This window comes from Mesoplodon mirus, assembly GCF_964341445.2.
Source record: "Mesoplodon mirus genome assembly, chromosome: X".
Classification (NCBI taxonomy): domain Eukaryota; kingdom Metazoa; phylum Chordata; class Mammalia; order Artiodactyla; family Ziphiidae; genus Mesoplodon; species Mesoplodon mirus.
In genome coordinates this window covers 27,833,726-27,848,795 of record NC_138981.1, presented here as the reverse complement: position 1 = coordinate 27,848,795, position 15,070 = coordinate 27,833,726, and the positions used below count along the sequence as shown (strand labels likewise).

Below are 15,070 nucleotides of genomic sequence, written 5' to 3'. Positions count from 1 at the left end.
GTCTTTCTAGCTCACAGACCTTTGGATCAAGAGGAGCCACTCCTGAGTGGTTGTACTCAAGGAACTAAGCATGAAGAACCTCATTCACACATAGGTAATGAGATCCTGGACTTGTAGCCTTATCTTGATGTCACAGTAAGACTTTGGGGGTCTTAGGAATGGGGTGAGTGTACTTTGCATGTGTAAGGGCAGGGATTACTAGGGGCCAAAGGGCAGACTCTGTTGTACTGTTATTTTGGTGATCCCACCAAAAAAACGCATCTTGTGGAATTCAAGCTCTTGTGAAGTCTCCTCCCATATTAGCTCTAGACTCGGCTAATGGGCTGTTAGTAAGCATGATGCAAATAGATGCTTGATAAGTCTTCATACATTCTGAGTTGCCATATAAAATGTCTGGCCATCCTGCTGGAGAGACAGTTGGAAAGACCATGTGGAGAAAAGGAGACCCTGAGAATTCACGGAGAGAAAGAGGCTCAGCCAATCCTGTATCCTAGTTGATTCCAGCCTCAAGTGACTATGGGCAAAATCAGCAGAAGAACAACCAAGCTGAGTCCAGCCCACATTGCAGAATCATGTGTAAATAAAATGGTTGTTGTTTTAAGCCACTTAGTTTGGAGGTGTTTCCCCCCCATAATAGATAACTGAAACAATTGTCTTTGGAGCAGTTTGATAAAAGTAGAAAGATGATAAACATAAACTGGATCTTCTTCAAGAAATAGCTCTATATTCTTCAGATAGGCAGTGAAAAATGGAATTTCAGATGAAGGAACAAAGAGTAAAAGAGTAAGGAAAATTCATACTGTAATCTGCAAACAGCAGACAGGATGGTGAGAACACAGCACAAAGTGCCTACGGAGACAAACACCCAAGATAAGTCTAGAATGAAAGGTTGAAGCTGGGTTGTAAAGGGACGTGTACACCAAGCAAAGTCTTCAGACTTCATACTGGGTGATAGGGCCCATTAAAGACTTTTAGGTAGAGAAATGAAATAATGTCTCTGTTGTGGACATATAATTGCACAACAGTGTGGAACAGTAACTAAAATAGGAAAAATCTGGAGGCAGAGAAACCACTTGAGAGGACACTGCAGTCACTTGGACAGTAGAAATTAGTATGAACAACAAAGAATGAATTCAAAAGACATTTCTAAGGGTACACTGGACAGGTCTTAGTAGCAATTAAGGCAAGGTAAAGAACGTTAAGGAAACAATGGTAAGAGATAATTTTCTAGCTAGTGTTACTGGAATGATAGTGATTCTATTTATCAGAAAAAGAAAGGAAACATCTGAGGAGGAGATAGCTTTGTTGAGGTAAGTATCAAAATAGATTTTGGTACATGTTGAAGTCAGTGTGTCTTTTAGACAAATAGGAAGAGGGGACTATTAGGAAAGTGAAAATATATTTCCGGTGCTTGTGAAAATGTTTGGATTTAGTTTCTGAGTCATTAATAAGTATTTATTAAGTGAAGCTACTGGAATAAATAAGAAGGATCGGGGAGCAGTGGCTCACAAGCTGACTGCACAACAGAATCATCTGATATCTGGATTTAACAGATCTGAGGTGGTACACGGGCATCAATAGTTTTTAAAAGTTCCCCAGTTAATTCAAATATGCAGCCAAAGTTGAGAGCAACCGATGTAGAAGAATAAAGGGAGAGAGTTGAAAACAAAATTCTGGTAAACACTAGCATTTAAGGAAAATTCAAAGAAAAGGTGTTACAAGGAAAGTTACTAAGTTATATATCAGAGAGCTAATAGTAGACATGATAAAGGTCAGTGTTAAAACCAAACGAGACCCAAAGGATCTGGCAATTGGAATTTCTTTGGCCCTTTCACGTAAAATTTTAGTAGAGTAGCAATAAGTCAGTCTTTCATCATCTCCACTCTACTCTTAAACCCTTCCAATCAGTTTTTATTTTGGTTATTGTATTTTTCACTTGCTTAATTTCCATCTGTTTCTTTTTATAACCTATTTTTCTTTGCTGAGATTTTCCTTTTTTTCCATCGGTTTTCAGAGATTTTGTAGTTACTTGCTGAAGTATTTTTATGATCATTGTTTTAAAATCCTTGTCAGGTTCATCTCATTGTTGGTATATTTCCTCATTAATGTTGTAATTTTCCTGACTCATGGTCAGGTCAGTGAATATTTTTTTTAACTCTATCCTGAACATTTTAGTTATTATGCGGATGTGGATCCTATTTCATCATTTTTTTTTAATAAAGGCAATCCTCCTGTTGAAATGTAACATGTGGGCCAAGTGGATATGTATGTTCAGCTTCCTCCTCAGCCATGCTGACATCTTCCTGCCTTGTTGCCTCCAGCTCACTTCCTACTGGGCTCCACTGACACCAGAGGAGGGAAGGTCAAAAATTGGACGCCAGCTAGCCCTACCTCACACCACTTCGTCCTGCCTTTTTGATGGTAGAAGCTTTGCTCCTCACTGATACCAGAGAAGTGGGGTGAAGACTAGCAGTGACTAGCCCTGCCTCACAGGGCCTCGTAGATTCTCAATGCTGCCAGCTGTGGGTGGAGACTCAGGTCATCACTAGATTCCACTGACACTTCTCTTGCAGAAGAATATAATTCCTGCCTAGTTCCTCTGGGTGAAAGATGGAAGATCAGGACCCCACTCATGGGTGCTGACTCTACCATAGCATGGGGATCATATTATTGCTGCCTGCTTCCGCCAGGCAGGGGATGGAAGATTAGCTCCCTGCTAGGCCCTGCCAACATCATCTGGTGGGACAAGTGGAGCAGTAACAATTTATTGCACACTTATTTTCTCTGATGCAAATGATTTGAAGGTAAAAAAAATGTTTTTTAAAAGTCTTTGTAATTCTAGCATTAGCATATTACCTAGCGATCAGTAGTTATTTCTGAAATGGATGACTGAGTAAATGGATTTAACTGAGTACCTTTTGATAGATGCTTAATATATACTTTCAATGAGAAAGAACTTTTTAGTCTCTAAAGAGAAAATCAAGACTTGAACAAAGGAACTAGATACTAGATAAAATACATTCTATATATGTAATTTGAAAAAGTATGCTTTTAGAAAGAACAACACACCAAAATCAAGCATACTTCTAACAATGTACATGTTGAAAATGAAATTCAAAAAGCACTATGATTTATAAACACACCAAAGAAAATGAAATAATTCTGTATAAATTCCACAAAATGTGTACAGGATTGTATGCTGAAAAATACAAAATGCTGATGAAGAAATCAAAAAAAGAAATCCTAAGTAAATGGAGAAGCCTACTGCATTCACAGATTAGGAGTTTCAACACAGTAAAGACAATAATTTTCCTCAAATTGAGCTATATAGATTTAATGCAATGCTTACCAATATTCCAGTATACTTTTTTGTAGACATAAATAAGCTTATGCTAAAATTTATATGGAGAGGAACAGGCCCTACAACAGCTAAAAGAATCTTGAAAAAGAAGGATAAAGTGGGAGGACTCACTGTACTTGATATTTAGTCCTACTATACAGCTATAGCTACACTAACCATGACAGAGTGGTACTGGCCAAGGGACAGACACATAGATCAAAGGTATAGAATACTGAATCCAGAAATAAACCCAAGCAAACATGCCCAACAGATCTTGAATAAACATGCAAAAGCAATTCTATGGAGGAAGCTAAACTTTTTAAACAAGTGGTGCTGGAGCAACTGAACATCTATCGAAAAAGCTAAACCTTTACCAAAATAAACCTTATACCTTATATAAATATTAATTCAAAGTGGATCAGAGACAAATATAAAATGTAAAGCAATAAAACTTTTGGCAAAAAAACAATAATTTTAAAAACAAGAGAAAATTTTCAGGATCTAGGACTAGGCAAAGAGTTCTTATATTTTTGTACCAAAAACACAATCTGTAAATTGAAAAAAAATAATGAATTGGACCTCATCAAAATTAAAAACTTTTGCTCTTCAAAAAAGCCTGTTAAGAGGATGAAAAGACAAACTACAGATTGGCAGAAAATATTTGCAAACCACATATCCAAGAAAGGATTAGTTCCTAGAACATACAAAGAATCCTCAAAGCTCAACAGTAAGAACACAAATAATCCAGTTACAAAATGGGCAAAAGACATAAACAGATATTTCACTGACAAGTATAAAGATGGCCAATCAGCACACGAAAATCCATCATTAGCCATTAGGGAAATGCAAATTAAAACCATGAGATATCATGATACACTGATGGGTACAATGGAAAATAGTGACAATACTAAATGCTGCAAGCATGTGGAGAAACTGGGTCACTCAAATACTGCTGGTGGGAATGTAAAATGGTACAGATACTTTGGAAAACAGGTGGGCAGTTTCTTATATGATTAAACATGCAACTGTCATACAAGTCAAATTCACTCTATGGCATTTATCCCAGAGAAATGAAAACTTATGTTCACTAAAAATGTACATGAATGTTCATAGAATATTTATTTTCAATAGCACAAAATGGAAACAATCCAGATGTCCTTCAGTGAGTGAATGAACACTGTGGCAACGTCCATACCATGTAACACTACTTAACAACAAACAAGAATGAAAAACCCAATTCCAACATTTTTTTTGTCTTTTTTTTCTTTTTTTTGGCCGCACCACACAGCATGTGAAACTTCCCTAACCAGGGATCAAACCCATACCCCCTGCAGTGGAAGCGCAGTCTTAACTGCTGGACCACGAGGGTAGTCCCTCCAACATACTCGAATTGCAAAAAATAGATATGGAGAACAGATTAGTGGTTGCTGGGGGTTTGGGATTGGGGTGGGGAGGTGGATATGGACAACAGAAGGGATCCTTGAGGTGATGGCATTGCTCTGTATCTTGAATGTGTCATTGTCAATATGCTGATTATGATTTTGTACTATAGTTTTACAAAATGTTACCAGTGAGAGAAACTGTCTAAAGGATTCATGGGATCGCTCTATATTTCTTGCACATGAATATGAATCTACAAAATAAACTTTTAGCCAAAAAATAGTGTGCCAAACAACTTAGTATGTTACAATTTAGGGGACATTAAATTACTTACACAAGCACCAGCTAGCTATGCATATGAAACTGCTAATAGGGCATAACTCGGAAGAGGAGGATTAAAAACTCGGGAGTCAAGAGGAAAGGAAAATTTCATTTTTTTAAAAGTAAACTTATTCTTTTAACTGGCAATAAAGGAAAAGAAAATAGTTACACAGCTCTCCTTCATTCACTTTTTCATGTAAAAATAAAATAAACATTCAAGAAGGAGAAAATTCAGTAAAAAGCCAGGTACCATGGAACAAAGAATTATGTGGTATTATTCTATCCAAAATAGCTACTTATAGATGGGAGTAGGAAAGCTCTTGTTCATTACACTGAGAGTAATCTTGGGTGTTTCCGTTATTTACACCATTGACTTGTATATATTTAGGTGTAAACACTGTACATGAAAACGCTTGTTAAAACTTTTCATTGATAAGTTAATAACCCAAAACACTTATCAGAAAGACTAGAACCTTTGAGTAGCAGCTAACATTTTCAAACATCTAAAACTCTTCGTAAGTGGATTATTTAAAAACGGATGGTGACAGTTTTGTGGTCTGATAGCTAACAACATGCCAAAATGTCAGTGACTCAACTAACAGCCCTGGGCTCCCTTCACGTCATCAGCACCAAGGCATTCTATTTAAACTGCTGTTTATAATGATTTTGAATACCGCTTTCCACATTGGAACAGGAAGCCGGATCAACACTAGCTTTAAATCAATTGGAACACTTGAATTCCAGTGACAAAAGCATCTTTTCCTGCAGTTTATCACTTTCTCTAGAATACCACTTGACGCATATAAAACTTTAAGGTGTTTGTCTTTTAGTTTCACCTTCCATTAGAATACAGACACACGAACATATGGCAAATGTCACTGTTCTTGAAATTTTGTGACCTTCATTCATTACTGCAACTATAAATTCAGAGACATTTTAACGCAGTTTCTCAGAGCATTGGATCACTGTGTATATTTAAACACATCAAAGAATTGCAACTTCAGTGCTTCAGAAATTCAGATTACTAACATAAACACAACCTTATTTTCCCATCAACAATAAATAATGAAATTAAGTGTTAGACTATGGACATTCAGCTCAATTCTAATCTCAGATAAATGAGGACATACATTTGCCTATCTTGAAGAATCACCTCCTACACATGCATCAACAATCAGAAATAATGTTTTTTAAAGAAATGCAGCAGATATGAAACTAAATCTAATAACTATTTATTTATTTTTTTTTTTTTTTTTTTTTTTTTTGCGGTATGCGGGCCTCTCACCGTTGTGGCCTCTCCCGTTGCGGAGCACAGGCTCCGGACGCGCAGGCCCAGCGGCCACGGCTCACGGGCCCAGCCGCTCCGCGGCACGCGGGATCCTCCCGGACCGGGGCACGAACCCGCATCCCCTGCATCGGCAGGCGGACTCCCAACCACTGCGCCACCAGGGAGGCCCCTAGATTTGGCTTTATATAAAAGTCGAAATACGGACACAAAGAAATAGATTTAAACACACCCTCTATATACCTATACCCTGCTTTGCCAATGTTCTTATAGTCTAATGACATCCACAGTCATTCACAGTCCATGAAGGGCTAAATGCTTAAACGGAGACTTTTAACTGCTAATGTGATACATGGATATTGTCTCAACGCATTATCATTAAGCAAAGTACATATATCTCTTCCAAAAGCAGACGAAGATATGTAGATGTGTGATGGGCTTCTTTGTGGATTAAGGGCACAGGTTTTGTTATTAACTTTTGCATTGGCCCTGAGAGACCCAAAATATTTTTGTATTGACTCAGCATTTTTAGTCAATAAAATGATCTGGAACATAGCCTTCGCATTCCCTAACATGGCAAGGCTGCTTTCCTCTTCCTGTGCACATACACATTACCTAAATCATCTTTGCAGATGTGTTTGAACCAGAGGTATCTGTGCTCTATCTGTCTGTGAAGGGCAATAACAAAATGTTACAACCCATTTAGCAATAAACTATGCATCCTTTCTGCAAGTCTTTGCTTACATTTTATTTGCAACATTTCACCTCCTCTATAAATTTTATTTCATAGTCTTTAGTAATTTCTGGCAACATAAGTAGATACCCAGATGGTATCTCTTTTCTCCATAAGCCAGAGATAATGTCTCAATATAAATTCCAGTGCCATCTTTTTATGGTTTAGATTCTAAATTTTAGAAAGCAGCAACACACACAAATATTGAGACCATACCTTGAGGTGAACGGGATAGCAGCAAAATTTAGGTATAAGAAAGCAACACGTGATATAATTGATTCAACAGTAACAAAATTAAGAGGATACCTGATGACACAGGCGTAAAGACCACTGTCCTGCAGTAATGTTGGCCGGAACCAAATGGAGTCCTCTTCCTTGCTCATTCTACTTCCATCAAAGGCTATTGGCTCTTCAAAGTCTCCGGGGCCAGAGCTTTTGTACCACATCAAACTGAGTCCAGCACTTTGGGCTAGGGAGTAATTGGCTCTGATATAACCATAAAAGAGTGCACATTTGATTCGAACAGGCTCTCCCACCAAAACTTGGTATTTCTTGATATCGACAGACCAATCTGTGCATCCATCAGCTGTAGTTTAAAAAGACAGAGAAAGAGAGAAAGAAAAAAACATTAGAGAAAAATGGAAGCAATTAGTTCATTCATTCATTAATTAATTCAACAATATTTATTGAGCATCTATATTGGACAAGATTCTTCTCTAGCCACAGACTATGCAGGAATGGATAAAACTCAGAAGGGCACTGAAAAGTAATTTATCCTACTAACAAACAATATATTCATCACTTAGTTTGCTTCTGCTGATATTTATTCTTAGTTTAAATCAGTGTGATGGTTATTGGCTTATGGCCTTCTCATTCTAAATCCACATGTTTGCCTGTTCTTTGAAAATGGATCTGGACCTGTGAAATAGTTTTCCTTTGCTAGCTGGCACTGATGCTTTGTTAGTAAAGTGTTCTGGAGAGAGATTTCAAAGGAAAGGGTTTGCTCCCTGGTTCCAGCATGCTTGCTTGGAAGGCTCTTGCAGTGTGCAAGGCTTTTCCAGAACGTGGCTCCTGCAGTGGGTGCTTCTCCAGGACTCAGGTCCTGCAATACACGGTAGCAGCTTGGTAATTTTTTAGCAGATCCTCAGGTGAGACATCTTCTCATGAACAGCTTTCCCAGATACCTTAGAAGGCAAGTCCCTGTCCAATTGCAGAGGGCAGACTTCCAACCAGTTCTACCGGTGTGCCACCTCAGTGACTTCTGCCATTCAGTAAGCCATGAATTTTCCCAGTAAGGTTTGGCTCTCACTCTGGGAATGGGAGGATGGGAACTTTTCTTTGGGTGCTCTCAGTTAGGGGTAATGGTGGCCATTCCTCTATTCTTTACAGTTATCTTTTGTTACAGACTGAATGTCTGTGTCCTCCTAAAATTCATATGCTGAAGGCTTAATCCTGAATGTAATGGTATTTGGAGGAGGAGTCTTTGGGAGATAATTAGGTTTATACGAGGTCATGAGGGCAGAACACTTATGAAGAGAGTAGTGCTCTTATAAGAAGAGACACCAGAGCTTGCAACCTTTCTCTTTCTCCTTCTGATTACTTATAAAGAAGATGCCACGTGAGCACACAGCTAGAAGGTGGCCGTCTATAAGCAGGAAAGAGGGCCCTCACCAGAAACCAAATCAGCCAGCAGCTTGATCTTGAATTTCTCAGCCTTCAAAACTGTAAATTTCTGTTGTGTAAACCACCCAGTCTCTGGTATTTTGTTATGGCAGCCTGAGCAGACTAATACATCATTCCTTCTTACTAGCCAATCCTTCATTACTCCAATAACCTATTACATTGAAAAAATCTTTATATAAGCTTTCCTTGTTCAACTTAGTGTATTTTTTTCTCTCTGATTGGATCCACACAGATAAAATGAGGAATAAGTGCTGTACAGCCAAACGAGGCAGAAAGAAATACAACAAAAGTGGGTCGTGCTCTAGTAGTGATTCACAGTCAGAGAGGCAGGTAGATGGTTACTTTGCTCTGATTTCTGGGAGCATCAGGGGAAGTGTAAAGTAGAAACCATGGTGGGAAATGGAGCTGATGGGATGGGAACTAATTGTACTTTCTGAGTTTCCTGGAAGTACCATCTTCCAAATGGCATCTTGGCACCATTTGTATCACCTCTCCCCCCTACATACACACACACACACAGACACACACACACACACAGAGAACAACAGGTCACCACAGGGCAGGTACATCACCATTATTATTATCATGGAGAAGTTGTGGATCTCCTGCCTAGAGAGGGCAGTTGCTCAACCTCTAGCAACATAATCAATCTGGCATAGCTCATAGTATACAAATGCTGAGCAAAAGGGCAAAAACCAAGAAAAGAGGACCTCTAACAGCAGTAGCATCTGAGTACTGCAAGCAGGGTTTAACTCACTAGAGATTAAAAAGAGGGCAACCTGAAGGATCTGAGAACAGGAAAATTCATGTAGAATTCAAAAGAAGGAAAATGATCAAAATGAAAAGGAAGATGTATATTAGAGCAAAGAACACACATAATTATGGAATTATACAAATTTCTTATCTTAAAATATTATCTAACATCTGATGAGCACTTAATTATGTGCTGAGTTTACAAATTTTCATTCCCCTTTCACAAAAACATCCATTCAGGCTTTGGACTCATTATTCCCTCTACATGGAACTTTTGTCACCAATCAACTGCATGGCTTCCTCCCTCCCTTCCTCCATATGTCACCTCCTCCAAGAATCCTTTTCTAACTGCCCTGCCTGCAATACCACCTTCCTATCCTAGTCACTTGATCCAGATTGTTCTTTAATATTTTTTCACAGGACTCATTGCTATCTGACGTTACATCATGTACCCCAATTTTTGCTTGCTTCCTGTCTCCCCAACAGAACATACGCCCCTTGAGGTCAGGAACTTGGTCCTTCTAATTCACTTCTTTAACCTCAGTGCCTAGAACTGTGCCTGCTAAGCAGCTCAACATACACTGACTGACGGACTGAATGAATGAATGAATTCATGAGTAAATAAACAAAATAATGCCAAGATTTACAATCGAAGAAACGCAACACCAGCTCATATGTGGAAGTTCTGGTATTCTCATCCAGCTACATATGACCCTAGAATTCATTCTCTCTACCACCATAGTATTCTGTTTCCTAATAAAGGTGATTTAAATTTCACACCATTCTTTAATTTAGTTTACTTTTACTACCAAATTTTGGTCTAAGATTCCTAATGAAGAGCCGTATCGAGGTACTGTCTAGAGTAACTGTGCTGGAAGCTTGGTGGACATCAACAACATCCAAGTCATTACCATCACTCCTGCCAAGACTGCCACGGAGCTGGCTCACCACACTAAATAGGATGACAGAACTGGACACAAACAGAGATGTCAAGGTTACAAAATTACATGCAGTATTTATCAACACAATTTTGTACATTTGTCCCATTGCATGAAATGAATCCTAGGTGCGATTTTATTTTAAACAGTTATAGTTCTGGCAATAAGCATGAAATCATCTTGTTTTACCATGATATGAATTATAATACAATTCTAGAATTACGTTATTGTAACTGAGGCCATCTGTCACAGAGGATATCACTGCCAGTGCAAAAGGCTGGTACACCTTCAAGGTAGCAGTATAAACAGTAAGATGAAATTATTCAAACTCTCAAAAGATTTGTAAGGTAAAGCAAAATGCTTGAAGCTAAAAGCAAAAATACTTAGCCTAGAAATTTCTAAAAAGTTAGTAACAAATTAGATCAAGAGAACAGAAGGAGAGTTGTGTTTTGGGGGATAGATAGAGATATTAATACATACTTTCAAAATATGCTTACTGAGAACAGTGTTGAAAGAAAACCACAAATATTACTGAAAATTAGACTTATTTAGTATCTATTGGGAAAAAAGTTTCAGACAGCTCTGATTCACATGCCAAGGAAAAGGCAGAGGTGAAATTAAGAAATACCAGCACCTTGGATATCAGACACACTTTATGTTAATTTTAATATGGAAATAAAATGTAGGATCTATGGCTTAGGAAGTTTTACTACCATTAGACTAAATGTATGATGTTCAAAAGTAAACTATAAATTTATTAACATGTTAATACTTTTTTGGGGAAAGATGGCAAATAATATAAAGAACAATTCAAGATATCTTCAAATTATTTTGATAAACACATTTAAATAAATGAACATATATTTTTTCAATAATTAAAGCATTTTATTAAAAAAGTGAGGAGTGCTATTTTTTCCTTTGTTAACATTTCACCACATTAGCACACATTCTCACTCTGCATGTATCACAATTTTTCCCTAAATGATATGAAAATAAATTAAAATAGAGATATAATGACATTTCACTCCTAAAATACTTCAGTATGCATCTCCTTTGAATAAAGACATTTTTCTTATATAGCTGCAAAGCATGTTTTTCTTAATCTTGTCCAGCGGGACATCTCAAATCTTAAAAGAAAATGTGATAACTTAAAACCTAACTCTTGATGACAAGAATTGCCAATTATATGTACAGTTTTTCCTTACTTCAGTATATAAGCTCTGTTGGCTTGGAAACAGTCATTCCAAGCCAACATATTTCCATGTTTCTAGACACTGTTAATTCTATTATGTAAGTTACCAGGTAACCTTTATTATTTTTAAATTATCATTGGGTAATTCTGCAGGACAATAGTATTTAATCGGTTTTTCTGTCTTTCAGAATAAAATATCCTTCTGTAAGCCTCTCTCAGAAAGTTAGCTATTGGTATTCTCTTTCCTTGATGAGAAGATTCCATGTAAATACTCTAGTTCGATGTCTCCTATACAGCACATACTCCTTTAGAGTCAATGGGACTTTATAAAGCCATGAAGTTGCACTGGGGAGTGGCAGTAGGAAGCACCATATTCATTTATTTTTGTTACCACCCATAATATTGTAGATTATATGAAGACGGTGATGGAATTAAGATTCAGAACTAATTCCTTTACAAGTAGTTCATATTGAGGTACTATTTCATGGACAAAGGCTACATAGCTCGGATAACATAAATATATTCAAATGAGGGACTTCCCTGGCGGTCCAGTGGTTAAGACTTCTGCTTCCAATGCAGGGGCCTTGGGTTCAATTCCTGGTCAGGGAACTAAGATCTCACATGCAGCGCAGTGTGGCCAAATTAAAATTAATTAATTAATTAATTAATTAAAATGAGATTAGGGAAAGCATTGTTAATTAGGTCACTATTACTACATATATAAGAGTGCAAAATATGTCATGGTAACAAGCTTGAAAGTTTCATTCTTTACAAAAAAAAGTTTAATCATAGAGCTCATATATAATGCACCCTAATATGAAAATGTATGACTTTACTTATAAAAAGGCAAATTATACTACTCTTGAAGTATCTACTTGAGTAGGTACATTGGAATAATTAAGGCATCTGTGATAGTGTAATAGAGGTCCCCCCATCCTCTTTTTTTTTTTTTTTTTTTTTGCGGTACGCGGGCCTCTCACTGTTGTGGCCTCTCCCGTCGCGGAGCACAGGCTCTGGACGCGCAGGCTCAGCGGCCATGGCTCACGGGCCCAGCCGCTCCATGGCATGTGGGATCTTCCCGGACCGGGGCACGAACCCGTGTCCCCTGCATCGGCAGGCGGACTCTCAACAACTGTGCCACCAGGGAAGCCCCCCCGCCCATCCTCTTTACTAAACAGATCTATCCATTCTTCAGCAACTTTGGGTAATGCCTGCTAACAGTTCACAATTGTCTCCTTCTCTTGAAAATAACCCTTGATTGACAAGAACCATCTTGGTGGGAAGTTTACATTCCCTTGGGTCTGCCTACTGCCAATAAGGCTATTCCTTTGCCTCAAGTAGAGACAACTGTACAGTGCAGTTCGTGTTCCAGAGCTCCTCTGTGTGTGGACCAGGCCGAGCTTAGAGGTTAACTCTGACCTCCTCACTCAGCTCTCTCCCCTTTCCTGCCCTGCCTTCCTCCCTCCCTCCCTCCCTTCCTTTTAAGTTTTCCCTGAAGAGCACTCCCTCTATCAATGGAGTGCATCAAAAATCCTGTCTTAGGCTCTGTTGTAGGAAATCTGATCTAACACAGATTTATATATTCATGTAGCAAGAACTACCTTCATTCCAGTTTCTGTCCTAGGGGCTGGAGACATGAAAACATACAAGACACAGCCCTTGTTTTCAAGGAGCTCACACTGTAATCCAAGAGACAGACAGAAACTGAAGCACAATGGAAATGCAATGATAAAGAAATGCATAGGGCTGGTCAAGAATATGTTCCATGAAGAAAAAACATTTGAGAAGTCTGTCAGAAGTTAGCCATTCAAAGAATTGGCAGACAGATATTTAATTTGGAGGTGAACACAAAAGCAAAGGCACAGAAATAAGAGATAGCAGAGTTTTGCAGGAACTACAAATGGCTTTGTGGTGTAGAAACAAGTTTAGAGCAGGAAATAGCAAGAGATGGAGGGAAAGAAGTGGGCAAAGACGGACTGTGGAGGTATTTTTATAAGATGTAAAAAATGTTTGGCTTCATTGTGAAAGAGATGGGGAAATATCACAGACTTTCAGTCAGGGAGATGATGGAGACAGTCTAATATTTTCAGATATGCTATGCTGACTGAAATTTTAGGTAGACATATAAGGTAGAAGGCTTTAGCCAGGAAAGTGATGTTAGTGAAGGTCTGAAGTTGGGCAGTGGTAGTAGAGAAGGAGAAACGGGGAAGATTTAGGAGGTAAAATTGGCAGGAATAGGTGAACGACTGAATACAAGCATCAAGGAAGAGGAATGATGTTAGTTTACTCTGCAAGTCAAATCTTTTGTCACAGACTGAAATATCTTTCGCATTCAACGAGAAAATCAACCATTCATGTCAAGGGGTGGGCTCTGTGAAAAGTTTTTCTAATTTCTTCATTTAAAATCTTTTAGGCAATGAAAATGTAATGAGTTTTTTTAACTTTTTATTTTATATTGGAGTACAGTTGATTAACAATGTTGTGATAGTTTCAGGTACACAGCAAAGGGACTCAGCCATACATATACATGTATCCATTCTCCCCCAAACTCCCCTCACATCCAGGCTGCCACATAACATTGAGCAGAGTTCCCTGTGCTATACAGTAGGTCCCTGTTGGTTATCCACTTTAAACACAGCAGTGTGTACATGTAATGAATTTTTTAAATGACTCACAGACAGACCTGAATGTGTGCATATATATATACATATACTCATATTCATATTTTTTTAAACTTGCAATGATTAAAAATAAATATCTGGCATATTGGCATCAGTTGTCTCTGCCCCTAGTGTGCTTGGAAAAGCCAAACTTGAGACATGACCGTGGCTAGGGAGTGTAGGCCATGCACATCAGCTATCATAGACATGGAACAAAAAGGCTGAGGCTAGATTTCAATGAGGTGAATTCTGCTCTTTGTCTGCACTAGCTGCTACTCTTTCCACATATGAACTTCATAAATGAAAACTGGCGATGCTGGAATCCTTCCAAGGAGGAAGCAGAGGTGCTCCCAAATTATCAGCAGCAATGATTACAGCAAAATATGACATAAGTTAATGTTTATAGTATATGTTGGTTCACACAACACTTTGTCTTCATCTCTACTTTCTGGATTATGTTTATCTGATGTGGAATATTGCCAGATTCTTGCCTTTAAAGATATATACAATGTGACAATTTTGGAAGAGCTCTTTCAAATATTTTGGAGAGATCTGTGTGGGTGGTAAGAACTGAGGTTAACTCAAGAGACTCTGCCAATTATCAGGAATCCAGTTTCTGGAATACCCTTTATCTGACAAAGCCTGGAAGTTATCATCTGCCATGCTCTCAATGTAGGTCATCTCCAGGTGGGTGCAGGCCTTGCTCAAGTGTTATCAAATTTCTTCTAAGATATGGTTCCCTCTTTATCAAGAGACAGGTGATGCCAAGGCAAATAGGATCCTGG

The 15,070-nt window shown here is 38.2% G+C and overlaps 1 protein-coding gene across 1 annotated transcript in view; it reads right to left on the bottom strand.

Annotated features, from left to right (window-relative positions):
- IL1RAPL1 (interleukin 1 receptor accessory protein like 1) overlaps positions 1-15,070 on the bottom strand; it is a gene marked incomplete at both ends in the record, with an annotated part of 1,118,841 nt that overhangs the window by 621,741 nt on the left and 482,030 nt on the right. The window contains one exon of the mRNA XM_082609629.1: positions 7,366-7,645. Coding sequence (XP_082465755.1) covers positions 7,366-7,645 — 280 coding nt within the window. The remainder of the gene's footprint in view (positions 1-7,365; positions 7,646-15,070) is intronic.